The 15,369-nt window shown below is 45.9% G+C and overlaps 1 protein-coding gene across 1 annotated transcript; it reads left to right on the top strand.

The window, feature by feature from the left end:
* The first annotated feature begins 4,273 nt into the window (after window positions 1-4,273).
* On the top strand, window positions 4,274-8,937 carry TMEM213 (transmembrane protein 213). The gene is made up of 3 exons (XM_004272154.1): window positions 4,274-4,418; window positions 7,822-7,893; window positions 8,768-8,937. Exons 1-3 carry the CDS (start codon window positions 4,274-4,276, stop codon window positions 8,935-8,937), a joined length of 387 nt encoding a protein of 128 aa, XP_004272202.1.
* The last annotated feature ends 6,432 nt before the right edge of the window (window positions 8,938-15,369 follow it).

The following is a 15,369-nucleotide window of genomic DNA, read 5'->3' as shown; positions in this document are numbered from 1 at the left end:
TCTATGTCCCAGGCTCTCACTATTTTGGAGGGACATGCTCTGCTCACATCAAACCTATTAAACTACACCCAACATCCTACATTAAATTGTTTCTGTTTAAATGTTTGAATTGTATAACTTTGCTTTTGAAATACATTTTTTTCTTTTTTTTTTTCCGGCTATGCCACAGCTTATGTTATCTTAGTTCCCGACCAGGGATCGAACCCACGCCCCCTGCAGTGGAAGCGCCAAGTCCTAACCACTGGACTGCCAGGGAAGTCCCGAAATAAATTTTTTGGACTGCACAGGTTTTGTTGCTGTTGTTGTTCATATTTTGGACCTGAGAACATTTTTCAGGTCTCAAACATTTGGGGGGCCCTTGAAAATCCCGTGGACCACACACACTGCTGTTATCTCCACTGCCCTTTGGATAAATCAGCCCTAATCTGTGAAGCTCACTGAGGGGTATACTGTGAGGAGAATGTCGAAAACAGAGATCAAAAGATCGGAGAGGGACTTCCCTGGTGGTGCAGTGGTTAAGAATCCGCCTGCCAATGCAGGGGACACGGGTTCAATCTCTGGTCTGGGAAGATCCCACATGCCACGGAGCAACTAAGCCCGTGTGCCACAACTACTGAGCTGGTGCTCTAGAGCCCACAAGCCACAACTACTGAGCCCGCATGTCACAACTACTGAAGCCCGTGTGCCTAGAGCCCATGCTCCACAACAAGACACCGCAATGAGAAGCCTGCACACTGTAACAAAGTGTAGCCCCTGCTCGCCACAAATAGAGAAAGCCCGCACGCAGCAACAAAGACCTAATGCAGCCAAAAATAAATTAATTAATTAATCTTTTTTTAAAAAGATAGGAGAAAAAAAATCAAAGAAAGTGTTCATCGTATTAAGTAATGTCATCTCTGTGGGCACCCAAGGGGAAATGGTATCAAGAGCATTTATCTGGTTTTGGTATCAAGAGCAGTTGTGCTTTTAACAGATACACACTACTGTATATAAAATAGATAAACAACAAGGACCTACTATATCACAAGGAACTATATTCAATATCTTGTAATAACCTGTAATGGAAAAGAATCTGAAAAAATATATATATATATATATGTGTGTAACTGAATCACTGTGCTGTACACCTGAAACACTGAACATCAACTACACTTCAATAATGAATTAATGAATAGCAGTTGTACTTCCCCTGTTGTTTCCGTCTTGTGAGGTCATGAATCATATGTGATCATGTGACCCTCTTGGCACTGGCTACCAGAAAGCTTAGAAAACATGCATGCCATGTTTGTGCTCTCAACTCACTCATGGACCATCTTATATTTACTATCCTGACTTTCTCTTTGCCTCACTTCTTCTTGTTTCTTTTATTTTACCTAGCTCAATTAATGTATGTAAGCTTCCTTAAATCCTTTTTGGACCAAGGCAGGATATAAATAAATGAATACATAAATAGCATTATTTTTCCTTAAAACTGCCTTTCTCCCATACTTGCTACTTACGACGACCCTTCTATTATAATGATGTTTACCACGGGCTGAGTACTTGCTGTCAGCCGGCACTGGGCAATGCGCTTCACGTAGAGTACTTCATTAAGTCATGACTACAACTCCTGAGATAGGAGCGCCTCCTATTATTCTTCAGATGAGGAACCTGAGGCTTGGATGTATAAAGTAATCTGCCCAGGGCCCCTCAGCCAATAAAACGCAAGGCTGTGATTCTAGCCCAGACTGGCCTCACGGCCACCCCAGCCGGAAACCTTGCCTCCATCCTGGACGCTTTCTTCCTGGATTCCTTTCTGTTGATTCGGCCTGCTAAATACCTCTTGATTCTGTCCCCCCTTCCTCTATCCTCAGTCCAGCTGCTTAGTTCAGGGCTCTTTTGATGTCTGTCTGGGATTTCTGCAACAGCTTCTTCGATAATCTCTCTGAATACAGACCTGCCCTCTCTCCTCCATTTTTCTGAAATACAAAGGTGGCCACATCTACAATTTCCTTATAGGGTGCCCCAATCATAAGATGAGAGTCCAGTTTCCTTAGTCTGGCATGTAGGTCCATTTGCAACCTCTTAGTCTAACCAGACACACCACGACCCAGCCCATGCCCCGAGGACAGTAATTCCTCCCCAAGCAAGGGGCACACGGTCATGCCTCAGAGACCAGGCACACACTGGTCCCTTCTCCCGTGCCTGGCGAACTACACATCTCTCAAGTTTCAGGTCAAGATGCCACTTCCATTGTGAAATGTTCTCAGGATCCACTAGTCCTCAACCCTCCTCGCCACACTTATTTCACTGTGTTGTCATTACTCATTTGTCCATCTTCCTCACTGGACCCTGAGCTCCTTGAGGACAGGGGCTTTGCGGCCTTACCCATGTCAAAGCCCCTCCCTCATACCAAGGGCCTGGATACACCAGCTACTTGGTAATCATTGAATATTCAACCAAGTGGTAGGCCTAAACTGGACTTTTGTACACTGCCTGAAGATCAGCCTTCTTAAAGCTCTTCTGCCCCCAATCCCCAAATCCAAGAGTATAGGGCCACCATTAATTAGTACGTTTGGGCGGATTAGAAAAAAGTGCCCCTCCAGGCTGATGTATAACAATGAGACATCCTTATTCTGGGCTTACACATGGCTTATACGTCCTTCTGTTAGGGAACTGTGGACCGAAACCATCCCTGAAACTAACCCTGAAGAATTCAGGAGGGGCCAGGAGGAGGGAGGAGAAAATCTGTCCTGCCACCCTCCCAGAAGCCCTCACGCTGGAATCCGTCTTGCCTGAGAGATGCACGCCACCAGGAAGGACCCTGAGTCAGACCAACTATGGGCAAAGCAAGATGATTGGCCAGAAACAACCCGGAAACTAACCCCCTTAACATCAAAGCTGAGACTGTGAGTCACGTGGCAGAGCAGTCCTCCTGGGTTCCCTTGCCCTCCTGCTTTCCCCCCAGGCGCCCTTCCCAATAAAGTCTCTTGCTTTGTCAACACGTGTGTCTCCTCGGACAATTCATTTCTGAGTGTTAGACAAGAGCCCACTCTCGGGCCCTGGAAGGGGTCCCCCTTCCTGCAACACTTCCACTGAGCTTTGAATGAGTTTCAAAGCTCATCCCTCACTCTCTTAGCCAGACCCAAGCTTATTTAGGAACATAATACACGTATCCACACGTGGTAGCCGGCCAGCATGCACACATGCTGCTATTCCTTGTACTCAAAAGGCCCATCACCTCCCACCTGCATACGCAAACTTCAATACCCAGCCCAAAGGTCACTTCCTCTGTGAATCTCTCCTCCACTGCTCTCGGGCAGACTTCCCCCTCCCTCTTTTATATCCCCATCACCGGGGAAGATACCCATACTGAGTCCTACCATACTGCCTCCCAGTTCTTTCTTCACTGCCTGGTCTCACTGCTGTACTGAGTAGGAATCAAGAGGAGGCGTCACATCTTAATCATCTCTGAGTCTCGAATGCCTGGGACGGTGCCTTTACAATACATGGTTGGCATTCAGCAAGTGTCTTAGACTGGAGGCAGAGCTTCAATCAAGTTACTACTCAATTCAAAATCTTCACAAAGCCTCCCTCTGGCCTCCTGACTGTTTCAAACCCTCCACGCCCAGCCCGGCACATCGGATGCTCAGGCTCTTGGTCACAGTGCATTTCTGAGCACCTCTTACCTCCGGGCCTTTGCTCACCTGTCCCTCCCGCATACGATGCCTTTTTCTCCTCTTTGCCTGTCAAAGCCCTATCCATCCTTCAAGGCCCAACCCAAATGCCATGTTCCTCATGAAGCAGCCATCAGGAGGTGAGGCCTCTTACTGCTGAGAAGCAAAGTGCTTTGTCCTTCACTCCTGAAACACTGCTCTGTGCTTTAATGATGTGTGTTTGTAATAAAGCACTTGGAGGGCAGGTATTTCCAGACTTGAGCAGAGGGTAGTGCACGCAGTAGGTGCTCGGTAAATACTGGATAGGATGACTATGCCTGAAGGTGGAAGAGGCAGTAAACTCATCTTCAAGGAACCAGCACGACACAGATCTCCCGCCCTGTCCTCTTTTTTCTCAGCAGGGACAAAACGTGAGCTAAGGAAGAACCAACTGAGTCACCGTCCATTCCTCCCCCAGCCAACGTAGCTCGGCTTCCCTCCTGGAGAGGTGAGAGCCAGGTGTGACAGCCCGAGTTCCCTTTGCTCCACCCCCTCTCTTTCCCCCAAACACAGAGCAGAAATTCACCTCTGCCAGCGTTGTTTTCAAGTTCCTGCCAGACGGGCCACACACAGGACGCATGGCAGGCGGCCCTCAGCTCGCCTCTGCGGGGACCGTGATCACAGAAGCCTCCCTCCTCAGCATGAAGCACCTCAACTCTGCGCCCTGGGCCGCCCTGGTCCTCAGCCTGGCCTTTGCCTCTTTCCACCCGGCTTGCTTGGCAGGTAGAACTGTGAGCTTTATTCTCGCCACGCTGGGAAGAGGAAGGGAGGGGAGGGGGGGAAGAAGGAGGTGGGAGAAGGATTCCTTGGCTAGGGTTGGTCCCGCACAAAGGAAAGAGGAAACAGGACTTTCTCATCTGAAGGATTAGGCAAGAGAGGGTAGGGTGGGATGGGAGTTACCTTAAGACCAGCGTCAGCCAGTATGGGAGCAGCCAGCTCTGCTGGCCTTTGCCACAAAGAGTCTCTCCCATCAGGGGACCAAACTGGCCTAAAATGATATCTTTGGGTTGCTGTTTCTCAACGGCTCCTTGTCAGCATAATTGTGTTGCAAACCCATATTTTGTGGCTGTCATCCTGCTTTTGCGTGCCCTCCTCTCACCTAAGGACCTCTGTCCCTCCCTTGACCCTGTGCGCCCTTTGCAACTTTCACAAAACCTCAACACACAAAGCTGTCGTACGCTGTTTAACCTTCTCCCACCTTGCCCGGCTCAGGAGATGTTGGGTCACGTCCCGATTTTCTTGTGGAGGCTGAAGGGGGATGTTAGGTGGCCTCCCCTGGCTTGCTCTCCCAGGCTGGGCTCTGCACGTCAGGGACCTCGGTCACATTCTCATGCTCCTGGTTTCTGCCTCTGGCTTTGATCTTGCTCCTCAGAACAGTCTGCCCTCCTCTCTGACAGACAGATTCTCCCTCTCTTGAAACCAATCCTCGCCGTCCCCCCTCCAGGCTGTATCTATCTCTCCCATCCTCATGGTCTCTCCTATGGAGGTTCAGAGCATGGGCTCTCAAGCCACTGAGCCTCAACTCAACTCTGGCTTCCACAACTTACCAGCTGTGTGACCTTGAGCAAATTACTTACCCTCTCTGTGCTCCAGTTTCCTCATTTCTAACATGGAGATAATCATAGTGCTTATATATAGGTTTGTTGTAAAGATGAAATAAGTTACTGAATGTAAACAACTTCTAATAAAATAGCACATGGTAAACCCTCAACGAATGTTAACACATTCCTTTTATTTTCCAAATCACCCCTCCCCAGATAAGAGTGGTTTCTGTTTACCTGGCCATGCTTAAGAGAGGGCCTCAAACACTTGACAAATTTAACTGCACTGAATGGTTGGGTCTTGCCAGCAGCCTTTACTTTGGAAGTGACTCCAAGTGGGACCAGTCCCTGGCTGGCTTTGCTTATGAGGGAGGTGGGTGATATTTAAATTCTTAAGAATTTGTAACAGGGTATTTAGTTTGAACCATATAAAATTTCTGATACTGAATAATTTTTGACCTACAGAAATGCCAATTTCATACGGTTGAACCTAATATTAGTATTCCATTAACTAGGTTTTTTTCCATTCACTAGCTCTAGACTGGGACCACTTCCATTCTAGGGTAGAGGGGAGATGAAAGTCAGGGTCAAGGAAGTTATTTGGGTAACAAGGGAAATTAAAACATTGAGGAATCAATTTTTCCAAAGCAAATAAAGACCAAGCTCTAAGGCATTTAGCTGTAAATTATTTACAGTAACCATCAGATTGCATCAAGGTAATTACTATACTTAAGCAGGACATTGGAGTGGCCGGGGGTGTGTGGCATAAAATTAGTCTGAGCAGCAATTTCATGGCTTTGGCTAAATCAGAAGTTTCCTCCTGACTCGTCCTGCTATGTGACAACAAGCAATTTTGAAGGACATGTTAACCTAGAGTCAGTGGGGCCTGGAGATTTCCAAACTTTTTTTATTTCATTCCCAAAGAAGTAGATTGAACAACAACATAATTTCCAGAAAGATTCTTCTAAATGGCCTCTTGGTTTTGCTCTACCTAGATCAGCATTGTCTAACAGAACTTTTTTTTTTTTTTTTGCGGTACGCGGGCCTCTCACTGTTGTGGCCTCTCCCGTTGCGGACCACAGGCTCCGGACGCGCAGGCTCAGCGGCCATGGCTCACGGGCCCAGCCGCTCCGCGGCATGTGGGATCCTCCCGGACCGGGGCACGAATCCGTGTCCCCTGCATCGGCAGGCGGACTCCCAACCACTGCGCCACCAGGGAAGCCCATAACAGAACTCTTTTGATGATGGAAATGTTCCGTTATCTATGCTGTGCTTCCAATATGGTGGCCACTAGTCACATGCGGTGATTGAGCACTTGGCATGTGGCTGATATGACCAAGTAGCTGCATTTTTCATTTAATTTTAATAAACTTAAACAGCCACAATGGTTAGTGGTCACCATGTTGAACAGAGACCGAGACCATCTACCTTCTGTTTTTTGCTTTTGTTTTTAATTTTTGGCCACACCCCATGGCATGTGGGATCTTAGTTCCCTGACCAGGGATCAAACCCGCACCCCCTGCATTGGAAGGCAGAGTCTTAACCACTGGACCACCAGGGAAGTCCAATCATCTACCTTCTTATCCTCAGGGATGAGAGGGAACGTGGGCCATGGTTTTTCTCCCTTGGGGATCCTTATGTTCCTCTCCATAACCCCTCCCCACCCCCCAAACTCTGATATTTCTGCTAAAGTGCTTTTGATCATTGTGCTCCTTGCTTATTAATCAAGGGACAATTCTAAGTGCTGCATGTTCTAGAAACTCTCAACTTGCTTGTAGCGTGTTTAATTAATTTTTTATTAAACCCTCTCTCTGAGTAATAACATCATACTCATCATAAATAAAGAATCAAGGTCAGACTTCAATGTTTACTAGTTTAAGTTTTTGAAGGAAACTGAAGCTAGTTACTAAAAGACATTCCAGATTTTTAAGTGATTGTGTTTATACTAGAAAAAAAGTTTATAGATGCACCTATCTGCATGGAAAGCAGCTAAAAGAAAGTGTTTAGAGGCCTTGGTAATGGAAGGGACATGAGATATGAAGATACAGCATCTCTGAATGGGACTCGGGAGTGATAGGAAAAGGGGAGTGTGTGAGTTTGCTAGCCAACAAAATACCACAGCCTGGGTGGCTGAAACAACAGAAGCTTCTTTTCGCACCGTTCTGGCGGCTCCGGGTATCACCGGGTTTGTTTTCTCCTGAGGCCCCTCTCCTTGGCTTATAGATGGTCCCCTCTGTGCTGGGTCTTCATGTGGTCTTTGCTCTATGAGTTCACATACCTGGTGTCTCTTCCCCTTCTTACAAGGACACCAGTCATATTGGATTCATTTAGCCATTTAACCTTAATTGCCTTTTTAAAGCCCTATTTCCATAAAATGGGTTAGGACTCCAACCTACGAACCTGGGGGACATAGTGCAGGCTATGACAGAGGGTTAGCTTTGTTGCATGAAATTTCAATGTACCTCTACTGGAACTTCTATAACACTTTCATAATACTCACTACTGATTCAAAAAAAGATTGCAAACTCTATGCCTGAGAATGGCTTCTCCTAGTGCCTGAGACGATCTTCTGTCTTTTCTTCCAGAAGCCAGCGGCAGCAGCAACTCAACCTTGACTGTCCACCATCCAGGCCTTGAGACCCTGGAGCAGTGCCCCAGTAAGCCTCTCCTGGCAACCTCCCTAACCCCAGGGCTCACCCTGGAGCGGGGAGGGACACTTAAGCCTCCTTGCTTTCTGCCCATTGGCATCGGGTGGCTGAGCGCCTGCCTGGCCCTCCTGTGCACCGGTGTGGTTTGCTCACAGCCCCAGAACTGTCTGCAGAGCACGTCTAAAAAGCTCTCCTGGGCTTGGTCCCCATCTAAGCTCACACTCTCTGGTGCAGGTGGCTTTAATGGCCCATCCCCAGGACAGCAGTCAAAACCCCGCTGACTGCAAATGCTTATAGAAATTTGGAAGTGGAAAGACCCTAGACATCAGCCAGTCCAACTTATGCCCAAGGCAGGAGCTTCACTTTGGTACCGTTTGCATATTTGTGTTCATCCTCTATTTGAAGACTTCCAGTGGCAAGGAGCCTACTGCTTCATAAAGCAACCACTGCTATGCGTGTCTAATTAACAGGAAGTTTGCCTTATTCGAAGTTTGCCTCCTTGATTCTGCCTTCATTGGATGACCAGATGTGTTTACTTCTGGGCACTTACAAAGGAGGGTAATAGGCAATAACATGTAGAGGTTATGAACATGACTTTGGACTCCTACAGGCTTGGGTTTGAATTCTAGTTCTGCCATCTCGTGACCTTGCGCAGGTGACAGCCTCAGTTTCTTCATGTCAAACAGCAGGAATAACTGTGCCTATCACTCTGTGAGGAATAAATAAGGTAATGTGTGTGGAGCACTTAGCCTAGTACATGGCGTGCTTTAGTAAATGGTGGCTATTCTATTATTACTGGTCTCAATGTTATGAATATTAGAGAAGAGCTCGGGGGAGGGGAGGCTGGTGTGACGCTGTCATTCCCGCTCTCTCTTCCCACCAGATGTCGACTTCTGCCCACAAGCAGCCCGGTGTTGCCACACCGGAGTGGATGAATACGGCTGGATCGCGGCTGCTGTTGGTTGGAGTCTCTTGTTTCTCACCCTCATCCTGCTCTGTGTGGACAAACTGATGAAGCTGACTCCAGATGAGCCCAAGGACTTGCAAGCATGAGACTTAGAATCTCTGTCCCAAGAATGTCAATCACCACCAAGTTGTAGGTCATAGCAGGCAGGGATAGCGCTAATGTGATTTCCATTACTTTAAAGTCTTTTAATCCTTTTTTGTTTGTTTTTGCTTTTGTTTCTGTTTTTGTTTTGGCCGTGCAGTGCGGCTTATGGGATCTTAGTTCCCCAACGAAGGATCAAACTCAGGCCCTTGGCAGTGAAATTCGGAGGCCTAACCACTGGACCTCCAAAGGTCCAGCAAATTCCTCCAAAGGAATTCCCAAAGTCTTTTCACCCTTAAACTTCAGTTAATTTTAAAAGGGAAAGAAGAAGGAAATGGGGGCCCAAGGAAGACAAGATCAGTGTTGCTGCCGTCACACCTAATTTCAAAAAGCACTTGGGCCCTTTATAATCTGATATCTCCCTGATCACCTCCTTTCTCAAGATGGCCCCCATGAAAATTGCTTGCGGTTTAACCATCGCCTTCTTCTGGCTTCCAAGGGTGTGGTACACGAGAAACATAAGCTTCAGTCTTTTAGTCAACACATTCAAAACAGAACTCAGAACCTTCTCACCAAAAACAAGGTGTTGTCCTTTGTCCCATACTTCAGTCAAGGGCGTCACTGTCGTTTCAAAATGTGAAATTCACCTTGGACACCCCGGCTTCCTCACGCCCACGTCCGATGCTTCTCCAGCTCTTGTTCTTTCTGTGACGCATCTCCCATGGCTGTCCTAGCCATTCTCCCTGCCGGCACCCTAGTCCTGGCCTTCACTACACCATCTGACCATCGTGTCAGGAATATTTCATTTCATTCTCACTGCTTCAGGATCTGCACCCCCAGCTTGTCACTCCCCTCATCCCAATGTCTTCCACTTCTCTGCTGTCATTCCCTCTTCCACCTCCACCTCCAGAAGGAAGGCCGTTCCTCCAAGTCCAGCTCTAATGCTTGCTCTGCCTGCAGCCTTCTCTGCTCGTCTCTGGGAGACCAGAAGCTGGTGGTCTTAGGGCATTTCCGTGCTGCCCTGAGCACAGCCATTGTGAATGGGCCTCTTCACACTCTGGGGCATAATGTTTTCCAGTGAACGGATGAATGAGCCAATGAATAAGTTCTTGCCCTAGATGAATTTAAGATCATCGCTCTGCATTCAGAACCACTGTTTTTCTATAGATGGTTAACACAACTGACCTCTACTTAGTTCCTGCTGGCTCAGGGAATCCCTCAGGACCAGGGTGTCCCCCATCACTGTGCACTCTTCCAGTGGGAGTCAGGAGGAAAGGAGGGTGGGTTCATGAGAAGGAAGAAAGGACAGTGACTCTTTCTTTATGAAAACATGTCTGCCCTTTGAGAGCAAATATGTGTTTCGAATGGATAAACTCTAAATAATCATAATACAGGAAAAAAAGAAAAGTCAGAGGCCTCTGAAATAGGAAGAAACATTTTCTAGAGGTGGCAAATGACCCAAAGCCGACCGACTGCTCTTTCAGAAAGTCTGAATAAATTTCCCTGCCAATGGGAACTAAAGGATCGCCTGGCACATTTTGCTATCTTCTGAAGAGCCAGGTGGTTTCAGAATCTCAGTTGTTTAATCAGTGAAACGGGATGGATTTATTGTTCCTAAGGGTTAATCATGTGGACACAAGTGCCTATGTAAGCCCCGAGCGATGTCATGGACATACACGTGGATGTGTGTTCCACTTTTTTAGAAATTGAAGGAAAGAGTTTCCAAAATACATGAATGGTTTAATTCCTTCGAGATGAAAAGATTCAGTGTGGAGCTCACTTGGATTTAATATCTGTGAACATTTTTGAAATAAATCAGTGGGCAATAGTGATAAGAGCACAGGCTCACAAAAGCAAAAAAAAAAAAAAAAAAGAAAGGAAATTAAGATTTATTTCTAACGAATGTGAATAGAATTGACTCATGTTGCCTTGGTGAGCTTCAATTTTCTAAGTGGAAAATGTAAGAACTGGACCGAATACACGGTTGCAAACTAGGTTCCAAAAGCTCAGGGAGCTATTCAAGGTGCTTCATGAAAGTGGGTGTGCATGAGGCCCTTCCTTGCAACCAGAGCAGCAGGGCTCTCATCTGTTTTACACGTTTGTGGACCTCTGTGGCAAGACTGCATTTGCTGCCTTAAGGAACGCACAGTCAGAGCACCAGTTGGCACCTGGGACAACGTGTAGATTCTCTGACTACACTGAAATGAATTGTGTGTAGTTGCTGCCACTGTCACAATAAAATTTAGGCATTTTGTGAATTGCTTTTCTTTCACAATAGGAAGGATAGATCAAATCCAAACAATCACTTTTTTCTTTGAGACTGGAAAGAAAGATGGTTATATAATTTGATGGTTATGTTACCCAGATGCTGTCTCTCAGATCCACCCTCAACATGGAATCTCTTTATTCTAGCAAAGCAAAGATGTGTCAGTAAATTAAAAAGGAAAACCTGAGGGGGAAAACTGAGGATCAACATCCATCTAAGAGCTTCCTGGGATAAGGCAGCAGGACCTGCCTAACAGTAGATGCACTTTTCATTTAAAAACTTTGCCCTCAGTAACCAAGGCTGTCCTCGGCACCATTACAGACTGTGTGACACAGGGCACATCCAGTTTGGGACATTTCTAAATATCTCAAAATGCCCTACACAGAAATAGAATATTTAAACATTAAGGTGTGACACAACTATCTAGCTTTTAAAATCATCATCTTTAAATCTATTCATTTTTAGATGCATGATACCCAAGGACAAATAAACCAAATATATAATTTTCTTTTATGTATAGAAACGTTATGCCATGCAAAATTAATTAAAAACAAGTCTTAGGGTAACTTGGGCCTCTTTTCCACAAAAATACATGTAGGCATATTTTTAAACTTAGAGAAAGAACAATCTAGAATTTTTTTTTTTTTTTGCGGTATGCGGGCCTCTCACTGTTGTGGCCTCTCCCGTTGCGGAGCACAGGCTCCGGATGCGCAGGCTCAGCGGCCATGGCTCACGGGCCTAGCCGCTCCGTGGCATGTGGGATCTTCCCGGACCGGGGCATGAACTCGTGTCCCCTGCATCGGCAGGTGGACCCTCAACCACTGCACCACCAGGGAAGCCCTAGAAATTTTTTTGATGAAGAACATTTCTTTCTGTTGGAGGCCTGGCTTCTGTTTTGAAGTCACATACACATACAGTGACATTCCATGGGTCTTCATCGCTGTGTGGGAGGAGTGCCTTGTAGACAACCTCTACCCGATGTCTACAACCAGCCTTACCTGGCTCAGCCCATCCTCCACACTTCCTTCCAGAGTGATCTTTCTAATCCATAAATAAGGGATCGAGTCACTCTTCCCTGCCTGAAATCCTCCAGTGACTCCTCACATTTGACAGAGGAAACTCCATACTCTTACCTGACCCATAAGCCCCTCACTAGCTTTATCTGTTCTATATTCTTCACACACACCCAGTTCTGAATTATTTCAGCTCTCTCACTATCCTCCAAACCTTCGTTCTTGCTGTTCACACAGCCTGGAACATATGCTTCCCAAGAGGCAGATTTGCCATGAACCAAGAGAAGCTAAAAATTCTGGTCCCCTTTCTTGCATGCCCCCCACCCCAAGGTCCTCTACCTAATTTTGTATTCCGAATTTTGTATGTTTTTGGTTTTGTTTTTTTTAAAGCAGGAACTCTAATTGCATATGTTTTAGGTCGTAAAACTGGACCTGCCCTTGCTCTTCCCTCCCATCTCCCTCTGCTGATTGAATTCATTTGGTTTACTGGGATTGGTCCTCCAAGTCAAATTATCCCTCCTCCCTGGATGGACACACACACACACACACGTGCAAGCACGCACGCATGCACACCCTACCTCAATGGCCTGTGCTCACCTCCAGGGCAGCACTGTGAAAAAGACTCTCTCCTTAAGGGAGTGGAGAAAAAAGAAACCCTCCTACACTGTTGGTGGGAATGTAAATTGGTGCAGCCACTATGGAGAACAGTATGCAGGTTCCTTAAAAAACTAAAAATAGAGCTGCCATATGACCCAGCAATGCCACTCCTGGGCCTATATCTGCAGAAAAACATACTGTGAAAAGATACTTGCACCCCAATGTTCATAGCACCACTATTTACAATAGCCAAGACATGGATTCAACCTAAATGTCCATCGACAGATGACTGGATAAAGAAGATGCGGTACATATATACAATGGAATACTACTCAGTCATAAAAAAGAATGAAATAATGCCACTGCAGCAACATAGATGGACCTAGAGATTATCATACTAAGTGAAGTAAGTCAGAAAGAGAAAGACAAATACCATATAATATTACTTATATGTAGACTCTAAAAAATAATACAAATGAACTTATTTACAAAACAGAAACAGACTCACATAGAAAACAAACTTATGATTACTAAAACGGGAAGGGGGAGGAGGGATAAATTAGGAGTTTGGGATGAACAGATACACACTACTATATATAAAATAGATAAACAACAAAGACCTACTGTATAGCACAGGGAATTATATTCAGTATCTTATAAGAGCATATAATGGAAAAGAATTTTTAAAAAGGATATATATATATATATATCAGAATCACTTCGCTGTATGTCTTTAACACAATATTGTAAATCAACTACACTTCAATTTTTTTAAAAAAACACACAAAGACTCTCTCCTTGACCAAACTCCTTTGTGCCTTCTTGTCAACTAGACCTCAACCTAGCCTATAAAAACCACAGACTCTCAACACAAATGATTTCATCCCCCCCGTTAAAGGCTTGAATCAACACTAACATATTTTCTAACAGCTCAAGTCTGCATCCCTAGGATGACCCTAGCCTCTCTTTTCTCAAGGCTGCCAAAAGAATTTGCTGTGTGTTCTAATCAATGCCTGACAATAGGCCCCTGAGCATATTTTCTTAGAACATTTACTAAAAAGGGCTTAGTTGTGAGTCCTTCCACTGTCCCTTCGAGATACCGCTCTCTCCATCTATCTACCTATCCATCCATCCATCCATATCTCCTACAACTCAGGACCTGAAACCTGTTCCTTTAAAATTTATTCATCCAGCAGGATAGGCCCTCTGTCCCCCGGTCTCTGTGGGAGGACAGAATCCTAGCTTCAGGGTCTTCAGGTAGCAGGTAGAGCTGGCCTGATCCGCATTTACACTGACCAACTCTGTAATTTCTCAATTCCCTGACTCTCCTGAGCCCCCCTCACCTCTCCCTTCTCCCTCATCCTCCCTGTAAAATGCCCAGCCACCTCTGTACAGTTGACTTCAGGTCATAGTGGACTCTCTTATCTATGGCAATAGTTATAGTTCTTATTCAGATCTGTCCTCACCACCTTAGTGTCCAGCTTTGTTTATCTTTGACAACTGAGCACTTTGGACTATAGTACCTACATGCTTGCCTTTCCCACTGGTCTCTCTGAAGGCAGAGACTGTGTCTTTCACCTCTGATCCCTTCTGCCTAACCAGTGTGAAGCAAAAACTCAATAAACATCTGATGAGTTAGTGAATCAGAGGAGACCCACGAATGTGGCCTGTGAAAACAACCACAGTGAAGCAGAAGAGTTGTGAGGACAAAGAAAGAGGCTCTTGGGAAAATCTGAGGTTTCAAGGTTGGGAAACATTTAAATTATTGTTTTCATAAGTTCATAAGTATACATAATTAAGTTACTTGTGGAAACAAGTATCTGGCAGACCTACCCCGAAAGTTGATTCCGTGATAAGAGACTAAATATACAAATGGACAAGGGCCAGACCACATATAAAAATAGAACTTTAACCGAGAGTCTGCAGCAACCAGTCCAAGAAGCCAACCCACTACCCTCAGCAACTAGTCCAGGAAGTCAAACGACCTCCATAGCAATCGGCCCAGACAGCCAGGATTTGGTTAATAATGGACAGCTTCAGACAGTTTAATTAATTAATCAATTCTTTTTTTTTTTTGTGGCCGCTCCCGTCGTGGAGCACAGGCTCAGCGGCCATGGCTCACGGACACAGCCGCTCCACGGCATGTGGGATCTTCCCGGACCGGGGCACGAACCCGAGTTCCCTGCATCGGCAGGCGGACTCTCAACCACTGTGCCACCAGGGAAGCCCTAATTAATCAATTCTTGCCCCAACTTCCAACTTGGGACCAACCACAGAAAGCCAAATAAGTACCCCTGACCAATCACATAGGATGCCCTGCTCCTACTTAGCCCATCTACAGCCATCCCATGCCAACAGCCTCCGACGGGGCACACCTGAAGACCTGAAGTCTTCCTCCTTTCACCATCAAGCTCTCCCACCCCACTGCCTACCTTCGAGTCTCTGCCAAATGTAAATGATGGTGGCCGACTCCCCGAATAAATAGCGTTTGCTTGTTTTCAGTTGGGTGGTCTTGTTTATTTCCACAGTGACTATTTGTTGAACTCTTTGTTGAAACATTT

The sequence above is a fragment of the Orcinus orca genome, chromosome 9 (genome assembly GCF_937001465.1).
Source record: "Orcinus orca chromosome 9, mOrcOrc1.1, whole genome shotgun sequence".
NCBI lineage: Eukaryota > Metazoa > Chordata > Mammalia > Artiodactyla > Delphinidae > Orcinus > Orcinus orca.
Note: the sequence above shows the minus strand (reverse complement) of the source record. Positions and strands in the feature narration are given on the sequence as shown.